Source organism: Apiospora phragmitis (assembly GCF_038363925.1).
Source record: "Apiospora phragmitis strain CBS 135458 chromosome Unknown utg000016l:1.0-887042.0:1.0-888152.0, whole genome shotgun sequence".
Lineage (NCBI taxonomy): Eukaryota > Fungi > Ascomycota > Sordariomycetes > Amphisphaeriales > Apiosporaceae > Apiospora > Apiospora phragmitis.
The window spans coordinates 658,177-675,752 of NW_027117416.1; the positions used below are offsets into that span (position 1 = coordinate 658,177).

Below are 17,576 nucleotides of genomic sequence, written 5' to 3' on the forward strand. Positions count from 1 at the left end.
ATTCAATATGAGCTACACACACACGAGACAAGGCCCGGCGCATCGGCTCGCCACCTGCCGCGCTCAATTCTGCCACGTATGAGCCCAAACCTCCCCACACGCCGTTCACTTTCAGCCCCCTTGATTACATGGGACGCAGAGCCTGAGCCGTGGTCAGCCATCCGTAGAGCGTCGTCACAGATTGCTTCACGCACCAGAGCCACCACCCGTCGACTAGACGTTGTGGATGCAGGCACGACATGCATGGACCTTGCAGTACCGGCACTCGAAAATCCACCAAGAGGGACCTGCATGGCACAGGTTACAGGTCCATTGGATCAGTGTGCTGTCGGATTTAATCATCTTAAAAGAGTGGGCGCAGTTGTTCGCGACGGCCATGGCGTTCGTCGTTGGAAATGAGCAGCAGCTGCTATGTAGAGGAGAGAGGATGAGGTATCAAGAACAAGTGGCAAGAAGCGTCTCGTAGTGCCCCACGGCTTTATATAGCTCTGCTGTTGAGCAGGTCTTCCCTGGATGTGAACCAGTCATCTAAAAAGTTTATCTAGGGCATGTCCGGTGCTTACACCACGAAGCGCATGCCAAAGTGGGCAAGTGGGTGCGTATGATAGGTTAGTGCAGTGACGCGATGGCTTCCTGTATTTGGCGCGATGCGACCGTTGATAAAGCGTGGCTTGATGTACTAAGAGGTATCTGCCGTGTGTAAAGCGCCGTGGCAGAGCATGGCGGCTCTTGGAGTAAGTAGTCCGGACCGTGACGGGCTAGATCTAGGAGGGTAATAGTAGGAGAAGCAGTCTAAGGTTCGTGATAGCAAATAAGAAGCGATGCGGACTGACAGGTGGCGTGTGATCGGGCAGTCAGGGACGAAAGCGGTGGCGGTAGGCCATCGTCATTAGGCCCGTATATTGCATGCATTTACTGATACAGTATCGTGTCCCCTCGGCTCGATGGGTTGTTTCCGATTCGTCCGATGCATCTGTCAATTCCTGGGTCACGGCAGTTCAAGCGAATCTGGCACAGGTCAAGGTGACGTCGAGGCAGTAGTCGCGGCGCATGGGCCTGTTAGCGAGCCCCAGGCCTGGTGCCATAGCTGCAGGTAGCAAGCGAAGATATTGCTGTTCTTACAGGACTTAGTGGGAAATACGAGGGCGCAATACCTAATTCGGGATTTACAGGGGGTTCAGCTCGGAACTGCGTCTCTTACTTCCGCAGACAGGACATCGCCCATGCCTATCGCACCACTATGGCTGGTGGACTGATGCCTGGAATAGGTCCCAGGCCCACTACTGCCGGCCTCCTGGGGTGCTCACTGCTCCAGGGAATTCCAACAGGCTACCCGACTTCTCTTTTCACATCTATGTCACTCGCCTCAGTAACATAGATCTAGTTCATTGGCATCACAGAGCTTCATTCGAATGCAACCTATAACCTGTGGAACGAATTGGGTGGACGGAGTCGGTGGTAGAGCGCCTGCCACCATCAGAAGAGAGTCGCGAACGGGAGACGCACACCAAGAGCATTGTTTATAGCATCCATTGCCAACCAGAATTAACTATCGTTTCCTAGCAGCACGTCTGCTGTATGCCGCATGGGACCGCTACGAACGCCCATTGGTAGCTAACCATGTGCATTCCCTCGACATGGAGCTCACAGTTTGGCATCAAAATCCTCGAACTCGACAAGCTCTCGTATCGGACGGGCTCCGGAGCTGGCAACCAGTCGAGACTTGTACTCTCTGACGTCTTCGATCAAGTAGGGAACAGTCCCATTGTTGGGTACAACCTCTGATTCCTTCTCGGAAGAGGCCGCCTCTTGGGTCTTGGTACTTGTGCCCTGGGCCTCCAGATACACCACCAACTTGGCCCTAGTAGGCGAGGACGGTAGGATATGGCATGAGTAGAAGTCGATCATGTCAGACTTCGTAAGCTGCTTCACATGAGTGGCATCTTCTTGCGCTAATCAGGGGTATTAGTTATCAAGTCAATATTCTCGGTATCGGGGAATGGGAGACATACCAGCTTCAAAGTCATAGTATTCGTTGGCGATTTGGGCCCAGTGTCGTCCGGTCTCCTGGTCGAGATTCTTCACCTTCTCAAGACGTTTGACTACCACGGCTCTCTTGTGGCTTTCAAACTCGGAATCGCTCATGTCGTTCAAAGCGGTAGCTTGGGCGTTCAGGAAGGAATCGATACGTGACTCCAAGTACTCGGAAGTTCTCTCGCTCTGGATGATAAACCGGAAGCCATATGTTGTTGAGCAGCCTCGCAGGCCACTGAAAACAACATAGCCAAGCTGCTCCTTGGTGCGCAGCTGGTCGAAGGCAGGTTCGTGGATCATCTGGTCAAGCAGCTGCGTCTTCGCTCGCACCATGCGGTCACCCTTACTGCCGATGTGGAGGTAGTATTCAATGCAGTGATTGATGTTTGCAGAATCCTTGAGTGGCTTCTTGTAAAGATAGTTGGCACCGGCGGGGAATAACAGGGATCGCAGGATTGGGAGCTGGTCCTTGGGTAGTACTCGGGGCTTCAGTGTGTTCTCAATCATCGTGGTCAGCTTCAGGGCGTCCTCCTTATACAAGTTGCCGTGTACGTAGGCTTCGATATGTATTTGGGAGATGAGTTGTTTGTGGAAGGCCCTGGTCGCTTCAACCGTAATACCGGGCAGCTCCGCCTCGAGTTGGTCAACAACGTAGTCGTGCTCAGATGTGAGCCATGAAATGTAATCACCGATCTGGGTGAATGGTTGCTGAAGCTCCCAGTTCTTGTAACCACGCGACAGACGCTCTTTGACAATGTCAAAGCGCTCATCGCGGATCTCCAGGTCGCGCATGGTGATCAGAACTTGCTCCAGAAGGACTGGGAGTTTGTCGTTGTAGCCTGACACCTCAACAAACATGCCCCGAGAGTCCAGAGTAACGTTGTATTGCAAGCCTGCCAGGTCTGCGTCATAGGAATACTCCTCCAGGGCATCCCGTACGAGGTCGGTGTACAGTTTCGCCTTGACCGAGTTCTCTGCGGTGGCAAAGATAATGGGGTTCTTGCAGCTAACCACGAGGTTCGCCTTCGGCACCCAGAAAGTGTCGTCTTTCTTGAACCATGTTCTGGCTACGTTGTCGTTTCGCAGTAAGCGCGGCACCAAGGATGGTTCCTTGACTTCCTTCTTCTCGACTTCCAGCTTAGTTGGGATAAATTGGTTCTTGTGCGGCAGATGCAGTTGAGGCAGACGCGTTTTGGCATCAGCATCGGCGGCCTTTGCTATCTCCGCAAGAAACTCTTCAGGGATCTTCTCGGCCTTGTACTCGGTTCCGTACCACTTCTCCTTCTGGTCCCAATCACCAGGGTAGTCTCTGGAGACCAGAGTCATTCTGAAGTTGTCCGGACGAAGACAGTCCAGTCCCTTTGTAATGAGATCCGCGTCAAACTTCCGGAGTCGGCTCTGCCCACTAAGCAGCCACTCTCTCGGCAATGGCTTCTGCATGACGGCGGCAATCTTGCTCGTAAAACGGCTGGCAGGTGTTTTCTGCTTGAACTTGAAGTCCACGTCGGCCATACCCTTCTGCTCCTCGAAAATCCATTCCTGCGGTGGCGTTTCTCGAAGCAGAGCAACGTACTGAAAGAAGACCTTGACGATTTCCTTGTAATTCATCAAGCCCTGTATTTCCGGAGTCAGCCTATGAGTTTAACCAATAATGTCAGGGGAGAGGGGCACTTACATCTTTGGTGAGTCTAACCTGGCAGTCAAACACACCAGGAGTGCCAGGGCAGATCGCATACACACCAGCGCTCAACGAATTGGCCCAGCCTTTCGATTTGATGTAGGAGAAAACGCTACCAGGTCCCTCGTGTCCAATCAAGTGACTGATGTACCGGCTTGGCTGTGATTCATAAAGCTTCTCCTCGTCCATGAAGGGGAAGAAGAGGTTGAGCTCTCTCGAGTCCATAACTGGCTTCGCAAAACATTGCCACTTCAGCTGGTCTTTCGCAAAAGGTACCTCCTCTTCCCACCGGTTTTGGGGCAGATTCTTGTTAGGCACAGCTGAGAAAAGCTCTGCTGACCAGCGCTCCAGAACATCAAGAGGTTCACGGCCGAGCACACATAGCTTCATTCTGTTTGCCGAGTAATGCTTTCCATGGAATTCCATGAACTTGGCGCGCACGTCGATACCGCGTGCTTCAGGCTCAGTCTTGAGGACGTCAAAGTTTCCTGTGGAGAAGTGGCAGTAGGGGTGCTTCGGGTTTGACAAGCTCTTCTCGAGCTGATGCAACCGCCATTGATCGCTCTGTAAGTTCTTCTTGTTCTCCGAGTCAACCGCTTGCAGCTCACGGTCCAGAGTCGATGAGAGGAACAGCGGCTCAATGAAGAATTGTGCGAATCGGTCCAGAGCGCCATACAAGGGAGACTCGGATGCTTCCTCGCCCTCACTAGGCTTTGCGCCTACCTCGAAGAAGTAGTTTGTGGACGTTGCACCAGTATAGGCATTTGAATGGCCTGAATGCGCCGAGAGATACTGGTTGTATGCATTCTCCACAGGGTACTTCTTCGTCCCCATGAACAAGAGCTAAGCAGCGTCAGTCAGCAACCTTTAATGACGACATCTCGACCAAACAGAAATACTTACGTGTTCCACGGCGTGAGCCATGCCCGGCATATCCGCCTCATCGCTGAAATTGCCCGCATTCACATCCAAGGCTGCGCTTGCCTTGTCCGTCTCCGGGTCGTGAACCAAGAGGCATTCCAACTGGTTAGCCAGACGAACAACGCGGTAACTGCGATCATCGAGTGATGGCGTCTCCAGGTGGTCCGTAATCCGGTCTACAGGTTGTTCGCTTTTGTTCCGGATCGGAACATCATGCACAACCGCCTCCTGGGAAGGTATAGAGGGCGCCATGATGCTGGGCCGAGGAGGTCAATGCACAAGTGATTGCCTGGGTGATTTAGCGGGAAATAGGAAGGTAGGAAGAGGTGAGAGGGATGGTTGTGATAGCTCGTCGCACGATGTTGATGTGGATGGGTTCTCCAAGCTGAAAGATGGGAGAAGAATGATAATGACTGCGGCCTGCAATCAAATAAGGAGGTACATGTGCTGGCAGGAGTGTAAAGGTCGTATGTATACGTTGACTACCTTTATTGCGAAAAGAACAACGCTTCCTAGGCAAGTTATGTTCATGCGACCGCCCCCTCTCCACCCAAGTAGGGTTAGGAATGTGATTCCCAGGGCGTACAGGTAGCACACCGGTCTGGGCCCATGGATCCAGCAACCTCGCTAAGGCCTTGCAGGCCCCTGACCCACGGGTGGTAAATAGCGCAGAGCCCAATGCCCCTGTATCAAGTCTGGAAGTGTCCCCGATTCGCTCACTATATGCAAGTAGGCGAGGGTACATGTCCTGTGATCTACCCTTGCCCTGAGTTGGCTTTCAGGGGCCTCGAAACCGAACCCTCCATCAGCTTTTAGTCCTTCTACTTTGGCTGGCTGCTGACTGTTGGGCCTGATTTTACAGCCACCCAAGAAAGGTATCCAAGGAAAATTTCCCTTGACCGAGAAGCAGACTTTTGCCGACTTGTACATCGACACAATTGCTAGGAGCAGCAAGACGACCAAATTCCTTTACGACTACCTGCGTAGTGATCGGGAGGCTGCGAAGAGTAACGCTATGGTCTGTCTGTTGGTCAACGTTGATCGTGTGAATACCATATTGAACTATAAGTTGCTTACCGCCTTTTGTATTCTACTTGTCCCATACCGTCGACTTCTTATACTAACCTCTATCTGCGACTAGTCTCCCCTGAGATGCAAGCCCAGTTTCGTACCTACCATGCCATCCCCTCTCTCCAAGCCTATCAAGACGTCACGGCATCCAAACAGCTGCAAGATTCCCCTCGCCTGAAAAAAATCCTGAAGGGCGCTGCTGAAGACCGACTCGAGCCTCGCAATCTCCATAACTTTAAAGATCTTAGTCTTCCGCGAACGAACCCGGTTAACTTGATCTTTCTCATTTATTAATAGGCACTACACATTGCCGAACTGCACTTCCCGAATAATGGCCAGTTCCGCGACCTAGTTATGAAGAATACATTTATTAGTACATCTCGTGCTAACGCTTTCCTGTGGCTCATATGGTTCTTGTTGGAACAGCAGGAACTAAGGTTTTCTATAATACTCCAAAAGGGGTGCCACGTGCCTGCACGCACGAACCCCTTTCTGTTTCATTAAGAGGGGCATACGATGCCCCTCGCAGCTAGCAGAGAAGATAGACATGAACAACATGAATACAGCAATATAACCCCGATTAAACCCGGAACCAGTACGTACGTACGAAAGCCTATTCAACAGTTCTACCTGGAATCGGATTTTATAGAAAGATGGATGTGACGAGAACCCCTTTGGTGCTGGTGTGATTTACGACTCAGATCTATTAAACCAAGGGGTCCCTAAGTTGCATCCCATGGCACCTGAAGAGGAAGACCAGGAGAACATTGACCCTCAAACAGAGATCGACTTTGGCCGCGAGAAACAAGCCCATCGAGCCAATATCATCGCCGCCGATGCTCAGTATGCCCAAGATCACCAACCAAGCAAACTTGCTGTAGCAAGAGGCAAGCTGCTTGGCGATGATGGGACTTCTGCCGCGATACTACCACGGATCAGACCCAAATCACGAATCCGACCTTGATAGTACGAGATCGGCTCCGCTCCCCAGGGCCCTCGCTCGTCTGGCCGGCGCCAGCAGGCGAGGAGTGGGATCTCTTAATTACCAGATTTTCGAAGCTTCCTCTCCCGCCGGGCCTGGATCTGGAGCACTCGACAGTGTAGTGCCCCGCAAGCCCCGGCTGCCTACTGCCCACCAGCTTGCCGTGGAGCACAATCGGAACAAGCGTGTCGAGTACATCCTAGACCGAGGACTACGGAAGGCCCAACACAAGGCCCGTAAATCGCGGCGGTAGGAGGGTGCTATCATTCGCGCAATACACCGCCTCGATACCATGCAGGATCCTTTTGTTGATAACGATGAGGAAGAGTTCAGATATGCTCTGGACAAATCCATACCCTCCCGTGGCCGGGGGTTCGGAAGTCTTTGCCAGCTGACATCGGAGACGGATGACTTTGGTGAGGAGTTCGTGGCCCACGTTTCGGCTTTCCAGCGCTCAGGACGGCGTCTTTCGCGCTGGGAGGCCCCCGAGTACTCCACCCGGGGTGCCGTGCGCCCCTTCCGGGTGCAGCGCGCGCACAACGGCTCCACGCCGGACATGAACGGAGACTACCCCGAAGGCAGCGAGAGGGCAGAATTCGGCGAGAAAGGAGGAAAGTCGCGCACGAATGGCACGGCCAATTTCGATGTCACTATGGAAGATGCCGAGGATCTTGACGACATGGATAAGGAACTTCTCGGCCTAGCTAGTGGCGCCGAGGAGGGCGATGGCGGTAAGGACGATGACGACGATGAAGAACTCGACGACGTGGATAAGACTTTGCTGGGTCTGGCAGATGACGACTCGGACTCCGAATGCTAGTGCCTGTGGCAAACGCGGTCTATGGGTTCTTTCGCTTTGCCTGTTCTCTGCAAGTCATGTTTTGACTTACGCGTCGTATGCCGAGCCGAGAAGATCAATCAAATCGCGAAGATAATTTGAGGCAGGCGGATTGGGAACCTCCAGCATACTGAGCATAGCAGCACTGATTGATCGTATCAGCGCCTCCGCCGCTGAAAAAGACATCAGGTTTCTTTTCGTTCGTAATATGTCAAGGATGCGCGAGGCCGACAACAGTTGGGTGTATGCTTGGGCCGCTAGCGGGTCGAGCTCACTGCATGACTTGAGCACTCTGATGCAATCCGTGGCACCCATTCTCTGTTTTACCCCGACATCGTTTCCGTGGGAAAGTTCCTGAATACGATGGTGCAATAGGATAGAGCATGACATGGAGGCATGAGTGCTTCAATAATCTATAATTAGCGCCAATTGTATCACTGATAAAGAGGGGTCTTATACCTGCTTAGCCAACAGCGCTCGGGCACTTCTCCGTTATCCAGTTGGAGACGGAGTGTTCTGGCAGAAGCCTCTGCTGCAGTCACAGCATCTTGTTTAAACTTGAGTAATAAAGTCTCTTGCTCTGGAGAGCCTTGAGTGGTCCGGGCAGCTATTTGGCGGTAGCATAACATCATACCACCGAGATAAAGCAGGTAAGTACGCCATATAGAAAGCCTAGTGCTCACATCGTGTTTGAACATGGTGTCAAACCTCACCTCCAAAGGTAGCGAATCATACCAAGCAATCAGCTCATCTTGGATCGTTTGCAAAGAGTGTGCTGAGAGCTCCTTGGATGCTCGTAGTGTGTGCCGTGCTCGTGCATTAAGCAAGGAAACCGTGGCCATTTTATTCTGCACTCCTGTGAGGTGTTCACATTAGTTAATTTACCATCTAAGAGCGCAACTTACTGTCTTCTAAATTTGTCGATAGATTATTTTCGAGCTGCCTAGGCTCTGTGTCGCTCAGCCACTTCCACAGTGCTGTTCCCCTTTTATCGCTAAGCCAGGTATATAACCAACTACTTTTTGTCAGCAGGTAATCCCAATGCTAAACCTGCTGCTCATTACCTCGACATAAATACTAATGCACGCCAAGGCCTGCGAAGCTCAGCCATCTCGGGGCTTTCATGGGCTAGTGCTGTTGTATGCTTCCTGTATAATTCAAGGCCTTTCTCTGGGGGTGTTCAAAACGTAGCATGCAGTTAGTTAAGTAAATTGGGCCATCCCCTGGGAAAATGTTAGCTTACCAGCATATCTAGCAGCCTCATATGGGTTACTCGTCATGTTATACAAACATAGCATCGCGAAGACTTTGATGCCGTCTGAGGGCTGGATGTCTCGGACCGATTCGAAATGATCTCGGGCGAGATCGTAGAATTTCCTTTGGGGCTGCAGTTGTTTGTCGACAACCTCGTGTCGGTACTGGGAGCCAACAGCAGCTACGGCCAACAAGCAGCAAGCGTCAGCCGTTTGCTTCCAGCTATCTTCGTCATAGCATTGGTGGATATGTTTTTCAATTCTTTCCTTGCTGAAAACGTTGACTAGTTGGTCGCTGCTACTGAAGAAAGCGTCCACGAAGCAGGCTGTTTGTTTACGCGAAGCCAAAGCCTGAGGTCCAGAAACAGATACAGGAACGCACTCTGGTTCTGTCTGAGCGTGAAGTATCTCTGAGAGCGATTCAATCTTGCCGTCGCTACTTCGCCATGCGTGCAGGAGTCGTTCAGCCTCTTTTTGAGGTAGATTCCTCAGTTTTTCCGTGAATGTCTTCAGTGTTTCCAGATTCTTTTCTTTCTCTTCCTTATCATCGTTGTATACGCACTTTAGTATCTTTGATCGGCAATTGTTACACGTTGGTCGGTTTCCAGAACACTAGGCGTAACTCAGTTCGTGCCACAATATGGTATGACGATTGTAATGCATTTATTCACCTTAGTCTTTCGTTCGCGACAGCGTTCACAGGCTTTGTTGACAAGTTTACGACTTTTTTGCCTACGCTGCTCGCCTCTAGGGGGCTGTATAAGTGCGGGTCTGATATGACGGAATTTCATTGAAAGATTTCGTTAAAAGAGATAAGATAAAAAGAATTCTCAGAATGCTCGAGGATTATGCCGTAGTTCAATTAACTTTCAAGTCTAGAACTTGCCTTCTAGCATCCGGTTTGCAATATATAGAGAGGGTATGGCCTTTATATATTGTGGTAAAACGAAACACAGAAGAAAAAGAAAAGCCATAAATGCCATCTCCATCACATTTGTCTGGTTTTAGAGGTTGGAAGAGCTACAAGCGGTAGAGAAGCTGGACATTGGTGGCCAGTCTTACAGCGCTGAAATATGTGACCCCTTTGTCCACTGTACCGAAGATCCTAGGCGTCACTATTGGTTCATGTTCCTCACTGTTTCGGCGGCGGAACGGCAATCTGCCAGGGTTTTCAGCTGGGAAGCTCGCGTATCTTGCTCATGGGCTACAGCTGTACGTAGTACCTCGTTTTCTCTTTCTGGCTACATGGAACGACCATGGTCCCTCATATACCTGCAGCAGCTTGCATATAGCTTATGGACATTCTTGGATCATCTTTACTTGTCACATTTCCCTTGAAATGGACCTATCAGATTTACCGTGGCTTGTATGTACTGTTCCCAACGGCTTCCATTGTGGAAGCTGCGAGGTAAAATGGAAGGATGTGGTGGTCTCTTTGTTTCACCAGCGGCTCTAAGCAATGGACGCCATAAGGGAGGGCGTATGCTCTGCATCCATCAAGACTATCACTAAATGAACCACGCATCTCCGAATGCAGGCAGGTGAGGTGATTTACGAGTACGTGGAACAAAAAAATGAAGTGCTTTTGGAATTCACGTCTCCCATTCGTGGCAGACATTGTAAGTACGTCGCGGTAAAGCGAAGCCATTACTTTCTCTATTGTCGCCAGGGATATATGGTTTCTTGCGTAATTAATTACGGACATGCAACGATGTACCCGCGCCGACAAACGCCGTCTGTTATGATTCAACCCCATTCGGAACCGCCCGCCTCGCAATGCAGTGAATACAAAACCCTCAAGTCTGGCTGCGTGTAGAACGCTCACCATCCCTGGGCGTGGTAGCCACCAACGGCATCACGCTCCAGGTATTGGTTCCAACTTGTGGCGTTGGGCTCCTCCTGGGTCTCCTCGGTCTTGTTCATGTAAACCTTCTCAGGATATTGCTTGAGGTTGGCCACATCGTGGGAAGTGTGCCGCCTCTTGAGCACAGCGTTCGCCGTGGAGGTCTTTTGCTGACGCTCCCAGAGCAGCTGTCGGCGGAGCGACTCTGTCAGCTCGTGGTGTAGCATGTTGCGTCTCGTAGTTCGCGGCGAAAGTGCCGACTGGCGTTGGCTGGCAGTGGCACTGGTCACGATAGGCTGGGCCGTGCTGCGAGGAATCTCCTTAATAGGCCTCAACGGGGTCCGGCGCATGCCACCCATCTCAAGGCCGCTATCATCGGAATCATTCGGCGAAGTAGCCTTCACTGTGGGAATGTTCTGCATAGTGCGCGCCCGTTGCAGAGCCGAAGTCGATTGCGAAGCAATGGCGGCACCCAAGCCACCACGGGGGCGCTGCTCCTGGCCTCCAGCAAACATTAAGCTGAGGTTCGATCGATGAGAGGTCAGGTTGGGTTTGGACGGGACGCGCTTGAAAGTGACGGGGTCATCCATGCTCTCCTTGCCGGCCTCCTCAATGGAGTCCTCCCACTCCGAATCATCCTCGTCATCGTCGATAGCACTCTCGTCAATGTAGCTATCCGACTGCTCATCGCTATCTTGTGTTTGAATCGTGCGCATGCTAACCTGGTTGCTAAACGAGGTTTGCTTCTTCTGGGCATTCAGAAGAGAGTTGGGCCGAGCAGAGTGCATAGCGCTCTTCAAGTATGGGCTTGGGTCCTCGGCAGACCCAGATGATGCGCCAAGCTGGAACATCTTAGCCTTCCCTTGAGGAGCAAGCGACTTATGTTGCATCAGGCTTTGCGGAGATGACTCGTCACCCGAAGAGCCACCAAGGGCAAACTTGGCGGGTTGCTTCTTAAGCTGAACCGGGCGGTAGGCTGGGGCAGCTTGGGGTTCGGGGATCGCGTTGAGGGCGAGTTGCTTCATCGAATCCTGACTGCGAAGCTGCAGGGTGGGGATGGAGACTTGAGAAGGAGAGAAGCCACGGACGACAGTGGTGCGGCTCGAGGTACGCTCGCTAGTGCTGGAAGTAACGCCTGACGATGATACTGAAGCAGACATGACGGATTGTGCTTCCACAGATGAATGGCACATGGGCTCAGTGGCGGGTGTTGTTGGTGTGTCGGGTGTCTGTTGAACGTCCGGGGATGAATAGGCTGTCTGCGAGTCGTCCGACTCAGGCTCGAGGGACGGCGAGGACATCTCAGCTAGAGGTGCCAGGTTGGGTTCCTTATCTTGGATAATAGAGACAACCATCTTCTCCAAGTGGTCAGATGTGATGTGGCGCTCGCGGCCGCGACTGCGGTTGCTTGCGCTCGAGTCTTGTCGAAGAATTCTGGGTCGGGAAATCTCCATGGGCTCAGATTCGGAGCTGAACTCAATGGCCTCTTCGTATTCAGTAATAGAGTCCACGCTGCCGGACAATTGAGGAACTTCTGGTATCCGCAATTCCGGGATGTCCTTGGGTGCTGTGGTGGCGATGGGGGTGGATGTTGCCTGTCGAAGGTTGCTCTCAGTGGCGTCGCAGCAAAAGGTCTCGCGGTTCCAGAGTCTCCAGCCGAGGTTTTCTAACCTCCGGTCTTGCTCAACGGAGTCGGCGCATCTAGAAAAAACTACCGAGGGGTATTAGTGCCAAGCTGGGTTGTAACAGTCCTGAGTGGGCCAACGTACCTGTCCACATGTTGAAGAGGTTCTGAGCATTAGCAGTGTCGACCTTGTGGACGACGTTAGGGTCGACGGTCAGGACCAATCCTTCAGGTCTACCAGGCATGATGACGCTGGATGCTTCCCAGCGAAAGAATTCGTGGGTGAAGTATAAGTGCAGCGGGAAGGTCGCAAATAGTCCCGGCAAGTAAATATCAATTGGCCAATGGAATGTTAAGAGCCAAAGAGTTGTAGAGCGTCAAAGGTGTAGAACGGTGCGTCCAATGTGTGGAAATGTGGGCAGTCTAGTGCAGGTATAGTGCCATGGCGAGACGCGCAGGTCCTGTCGATACTGACGTACGTTTTGCTAGGAGTCTGGGAACGATGGTTCGGGCATCCATGATGTGAGGGAGATCGGAAGGAAAGGAAGGGTTCGCAGGACAAGGGTGCCCCTAAGTGGGCGTTTACCGTGTGAAGTTGCAGTGACCTGAGGTATTTGGGTCACTTCCTAGGTGGTATCGTGCATGCAAGTCTAGGAGCGTCGACAGGGGTTGCGCCGGAAGACGAAAGCCGGTACGCTTTCGCAATCGCCAGGGCCGTCTGCGCGCTTCTTTCAGTGATAGCTACGTCCGACTGGAAATAGGATCAGATCGGTGCTCTACAGTGCCATCATATGATGCCCATGCAAGCCTGAGGCGTTGGGAGGGGCATTTTCTACTGCAATAAGCCCCTGCCATGGTATACCCTCCGTGTAAGGGAGCCTATCATGCCACTTAGCTCCACACCCATGGCACCGGATGGGATCCTATACGTCAATGCAGAGGAACAGCCAAAGGAAGCTGCATGACCTGTCGGTTTTAGTCGCGATCACTTAAGGTGCTCCCAAGTAGGTGCTCCCAAGTGGCTACTGCAGTCGAGCCGTGTTGGCTAAATCCTTGCCACAAATGGCCGACGGCATACTTTCCTACCTGCAAGCTCCACACCTCCCGGAATTATGGCATAGCTTATGATAAGAGTGCTGAGATGCCGCAGTGCGCACGTTGCCTCGTATAAAGGACGCTAGAATTCACTCAACGCGCTTCCGAGAATGAACAGACAGGTGTATTACCGTTGGTGTGGAGCTTGCCCGTGACCGCCCATCTCGTGGCCGCGGATATCAGCGTTGGACTCAAGACGTTCGAAGCGCGGCCACCTTTGATATTGTAGCATACGACTAGACGATATCTCTATACACCTTGACCGAGCTGAGCTTATGTAATAACCCTAGGCGATCAACCAGGACTCCCTATATCCGACATAACCGCCGCGGCACATAGGTAGGACGTTCTGGTAAGTTCATCTGCCTAACTTGACCAGGCTGTTTGATGGTCAAGTCCTTTGGATCTTTCAGCCTGTAGCATATAGCAAGCGAACGTTCTGTAGATTCGAGCTCAGCATTTAGAAGCTCACTGAAGCGACTGGATTCGTCTAGGATACCGGCTGATGGCTGTGGGGCCGGGCCGAGCGGCGACGAGGGCGAGGGGATGCTGGTTTTAGATGAACATCCATGTTACGCAGCTCTTGTAACGGTAAGCTCGTGTCGGAGACAAGAGACTGGCTCAGAAGACGAGTGGTTCGAGGATGCCAACATTGAATAGTACGGTTTGAAAGAAATGGGAAGGGGTTAGCGGTGCGGCGCTGGGGTTCGTGATGAGCTTCCTTTCCAGGAAGCGGACCCTCTAGATATTACTCGCAAATCTATGTACAGGGAGGTTTCGAGGGCAGGAAGCGGAAAGTAGCTCCATTTAGGTCCAACGCCAGGTCGGCTAGATCCTCCTTAGCGTTCTCGCATCACGTCTCGACTCAGTACGGGTCAAATAGGGATCAGCCGGGAGGTACCATGGGAAGTAGCGTGGAGGGACAATCAATTCAGGCAAGCTGTAGACAGCCCACAACGGCAATAGTATGTGACACTACGTATAAGGCCTCCACTAGACGTACTGTCCCGCGCGCACCGTTCGCCGAATCATATGCTCCCAAGGCGCTGGCTTGTGAGGCCGACAGTCTGTGCACAGCTCATCACCCCTGTGTCGTGGTCAGCGTCGCACTGTAGTAGCGCAAGTCAGCCACTCACCTCAGCTCTCCGGTGGTGATGTTGGGTGGGCACACGCGGTGAGTGCGCTCGTAATGGGCGCACCAACGTTGCACGCGAAAGCGGAAATGGCCGCATGAGTACTCGACCTGGAAACGATCAGGTCCAGATCACCTAGCAAGGCTTCCGTCCTACCTGGGTGTAGTCGCACATGACGGGCAGGGACGAGATCGATCTGATACGCGAGATGTGAGAGTCAGGCAGCCAAAGGGTGCTGCATGGGAAGAGGCTGTGGTTACCTGAAAGGCGATCGGCCCGTATAAGTAGCCACGCAGCAAGGAGAACGGAACCAAGGGGCACGGCTCAGCTCTCCTGGGAGCGGCCGGACATCGCGATCGTCCCCTGGGTTGGTGCGCCAAGGAAGGACGTTGAAAATCGGCGCTAGTGGCACCCCACACACACTCGGGACGTAGCGTGGGGTGCATCGACACACTCGGCCCCTAAGTGGTCAGGTACCTGCCAGATCCGTGAGGGAACTGTGTGGGGGCATGCACGACCGGGGAACGGTGGGTCGCCAGGGGTCTCGATTTTGGGTGGGTCGTCTATGCAATACAACTCCCGATCGTGGGACTTAATTCGCGAGACAGCTTCCCCGATTACAACCGTGCTATGAGAACAGAAATCTATATACAAGAAAGTGCCTTTTGGTCTTTTGGCGATTGCAACACGCTTACATAAGGCACACTGAACATAAGACACTCTGAACATAATCCACAGTATTCTGGACCTGGCCACCCACAGTGATTTGTGAACTCCCCGTTTCCTTGTTTAAGGATGCTACGGGGCCACCGTCTTTCCAACGAACGAGGATATCCTGTCCTTTAGCCTCCACTTGGTCGACAAATGTGATCATGAATTTGTAGCCCAGCGCGGCGATGTGTGGCTGTGAATTGTTAGATATGTTTATGTCGAACTAACGCGAGTGAGCAACTTACCTGCTTCGGAAAGAACTCTCGCAGTTTATGACAATCTATGATGCCAATATGGATATCCTTGGCGGTTGTTTCAGGAACATCGTTGCCAAATGCTGTTCTCTCCGAACCGTCGGCTCCTTCGGGGGAAATACCGCCCACTAGTGTCACTCGAGATGTGTTGGAGGCCTGCGCCATTTGCTAAATCAGGATCTCGTAGTCGCGCCCGCATCTCAGTACACGATTTCCGCACCCACAGCTTCACCCTGTGGGGGAACGCCAGCACTTGTAAAACCGCGAGGGGGAGATGCGGCAAGACGATGATCTGGAAGATTAGACTTGATCTAGACCACGGGGGAATGTCATCTTACTCCAAGGAGCGGTTGCCAGCTCACCCGAAAGGATGCAAATGACAAGACCGAGCAGGCTTGCTGGACAGTGATCACAATAAACAAGTTTCGTAATCCCCTGCTCTTTGATTTGGTCTCTGGTGGCATCTTGTTAATTTGGAGAATGTAGTAGCTGGTCCATATAGCGACGCATATCCCACTCAGGATTGAGGGTATTAGAGTCAAGACCTTAGCACTGGTTTCGGAGGATTGATATGCACACACGACAGCTCCAACGAAGAAGCCCGCAGTAGCCATGTCAATGACACAAGCGGCGGGTATAAGAAGCCAACCCAAGGGAGCGTGCATCATACGGAGACATATACTCCGCTACAAAAGTTAGCAAGCATCCGTTGTTATAGGTACTAGGCAACGCACCGCAAAAGCGAGACTTTGCCATATCGTCGGCAAAAACACCAGCCAGTAGGCTTGTCGGTTGAGCCCAAAGATAAACAGAACAATGCTGGCTACACAAGTAGCCAGTGCTTCGATAAAACATAAGGAATTGAAGGTTTTGGGATATGCAGCAAAGACTGCCATCCCTCGAGGGACCGCCACTTCCGTGACAAGGAAAGCACAGGCAACGGACAGAAAAGTGAAGACAGCAGAAAGAAGGGTGAAAGCCATGACAATCTCGGATACAAGTAGCGACACTTCCCACTCATCAGTGGACGCCATTGTAAGACAAACAGAGGAGACTGTCACATTGCACGGGCGAACGAGGCAACCAGAAGAGACCTGCGGATGTAATATATGAACAAGAGCAATAGAAGATCATGTCTGCCCCTCGCCATAGTGGCACCAGACCACCGCGGGCCATCCGGGACGAGGACAGCATGCATGGTCAGAAGTACCAGGGGGGAAGGAGGAAGTGTGGAGATAAAACCACCCCTACAGATATCACTAGTCGAGTGTGATAGAGGCAGACGCGAAGACAGGCGGCGGCATGGTTCGTTCCTAACCCTGCAAGCCAAAGTTGGCGCAACACGAAAGTACCCAGATATCACAAGGAGAGGGTTTGCCACTGTCGTCCTGAGGGTGTTCCAAGTTCATGTCCCATGTACAGGGGTCCCGAATGATTATCCGACCGCCATTATGCTCTCCCTTTCCCATTTGAGCTATTCTCCCGAGCTTGTCTCCACTTGCGAATGATGTTAGTTGTTGATGAGGGTTTGGTCAAGGGGAAGAGTTGCATGAGTGAATGGGTGGGTGAGCCGGTAATATCTCATCAGACGGATAAGGTCCTACTGATTAGCTATTAGAGACACCATTGGAGAAATCATTGTGTGATCATGACAGCGCCTTGCAATGCTCTATGGCAACCTGATCCAGTCAACACTGCCAAATTTCCGCTGACACGGGTACAAGTCTTATCCTAAGATGTCATGTTTGAATGCATTGAAACAAGTGTTTATTGGCTGGAACCAAGGGATCTTGCCTTAGCGGCCCCTCACGCCCTTTGGGTGGTTATCCTCAGATTTGACCAAGAATCTGAGGATAATCGCCCAAACAGGTATAGCGGTCTTAGTCTACCCCACTTCCTCAGGGATTAAGTAAGCTCCGAATGAGTATCCTATAGTTCTGAATCCCAAGAATAAGCTTCCACGTAAGTCGATTTCCGGGGACCGACCAGATCCCGACGCTTTGAGCGGGTGACAGAGTTGAGAGGTCGACGCACCTAGCAATGGGTAAATTGGAAACGGGGCAACTTCGACGATGAGAGCTGGTAGAGCAGCTGGCTTGAAGCTGCGAGTGGGGAGTGTTGCTAGTGGAAGTTTAATAG

General features: G+C 52.1%; 6 protein-coding genes across 6 annotated transcripts; 2 read left to right on the forward strand and 4 right to left on the reverse strand.

The window, feature by feature from the left end:
- Positions 1-1,644: 1,644 nt before the first annotated feature.
- On the reverse strand, positions 1,645-4,885 carry PG994_015350 (peptidase M16 inactive domain-containing protein; the record flags this gene model as incomplete). The annotated part of the gene is made up of 4 exons (XM_066866757.1): positions 1,645-1,952; positions 2,013-3,648; positions 3,710-4,555; positions 4,616-4,885. The coding sequence occupies 4 exons, from the start codon at positions 4,883-4,885 to the stop codon at positions 1,645-1,647; spliced, it is 3,060 nt and encodes a 1,019-aa protein (XP_066707671.1).
- Positions 4,886-6,440: 1,555 nt separating this feature from the next.
- PG994_015351 (ino80 chromatin remodeling complex) lies at positions 6,441-6,939 on the forward strand (the record flags this gene model as incomplete). The annotated part of the gene is made up of 2 exons (XM_066866758.1): positions 6,441-6,547; positions 6,672-6,939. The coding sequence occupies 2 exons, from the start codon at positions 6,441-6,443 to the stop codon at positions 6,937-6,939; spliced, it is 375 nt and encodes a 124-aa protein (XP_066707672.1).
- Positions 6,940-6,978: 39 nt separating this feature from the next.
- On the forward strand, positions 6,979-7,506 carry PG994_015352 (uncharacterized protein; the record flags this gene model as incomplete). Its single annotated transcript, XM_066866759.1, has 1 exon — positions 6,979-7,506. The coding sequence occupies one exon, from the start codon at positions 6,979-6,981 to the stop codon at positions 7,504-7,506; it is 528 nt and encodes a 175-aa protein (XP_066707673.1).
- Positions 7,507-10,598: 3,092 nt separating this feature from the next.
- Positions 10,599-12,489, reverse strand: PG994_015353 (uncharacterized protein; the record flags this gene model as incomplete). The annotated part of the gene is made up of 2 exons (XM_066866760.1): positions 10,599-12,331; positions 12,390-12,489. 2 exons carry the CDS (start codon positions 12,487-12,489, stop codon positions 10,599-10,601), a joined length of 1,833 nt encoding a protein of 610 aa, XP_066707674.1.
- Positions 12,490-14,332: 1,843 nt separating this feature from the next.
- PG994_015354 (uncharacterized protein) lies at positions 14,333-14,646 on the reverse strand (the record flags this gene model as incomplete). The annotated part of the gene is made up of 3 exons (XM_066866761.1): positions 14,333-14,426; positions 14,476-14,582; positions 14,629-14,646. 3 exons carry the CDS (start codon positions 14,644-14,646, stop codon positions 14,333-14,335), a joined length of 219 nt encoding a protein of 72 aa, XP_066707675.1.
- Positions 14,647-15,163: 517 nt separating this feature from the next.
- Positions 15,164-16,471, reverse strand: PG994_015355 (uncharacterized protein; the record flags this gene model as incomplete). The annotated part of the gene is made up of 5 exons (XM_066866762.1): positions 15,164-15,376; positions 15,429-15,605; positions 15,662-15,748; positions 15,800-16,123; positions 16,172-16,471. 5 exons carry the CDS (start codon positions 16,469-16,471, stop codon positions 15,164-15,166), a joined length of 1,101 nt encoding a protein of 366 aa, XP_066707676.1.
- Between the last annotated feature and the right edge of the window lie 1,105 nt (positions 16,472-17,576).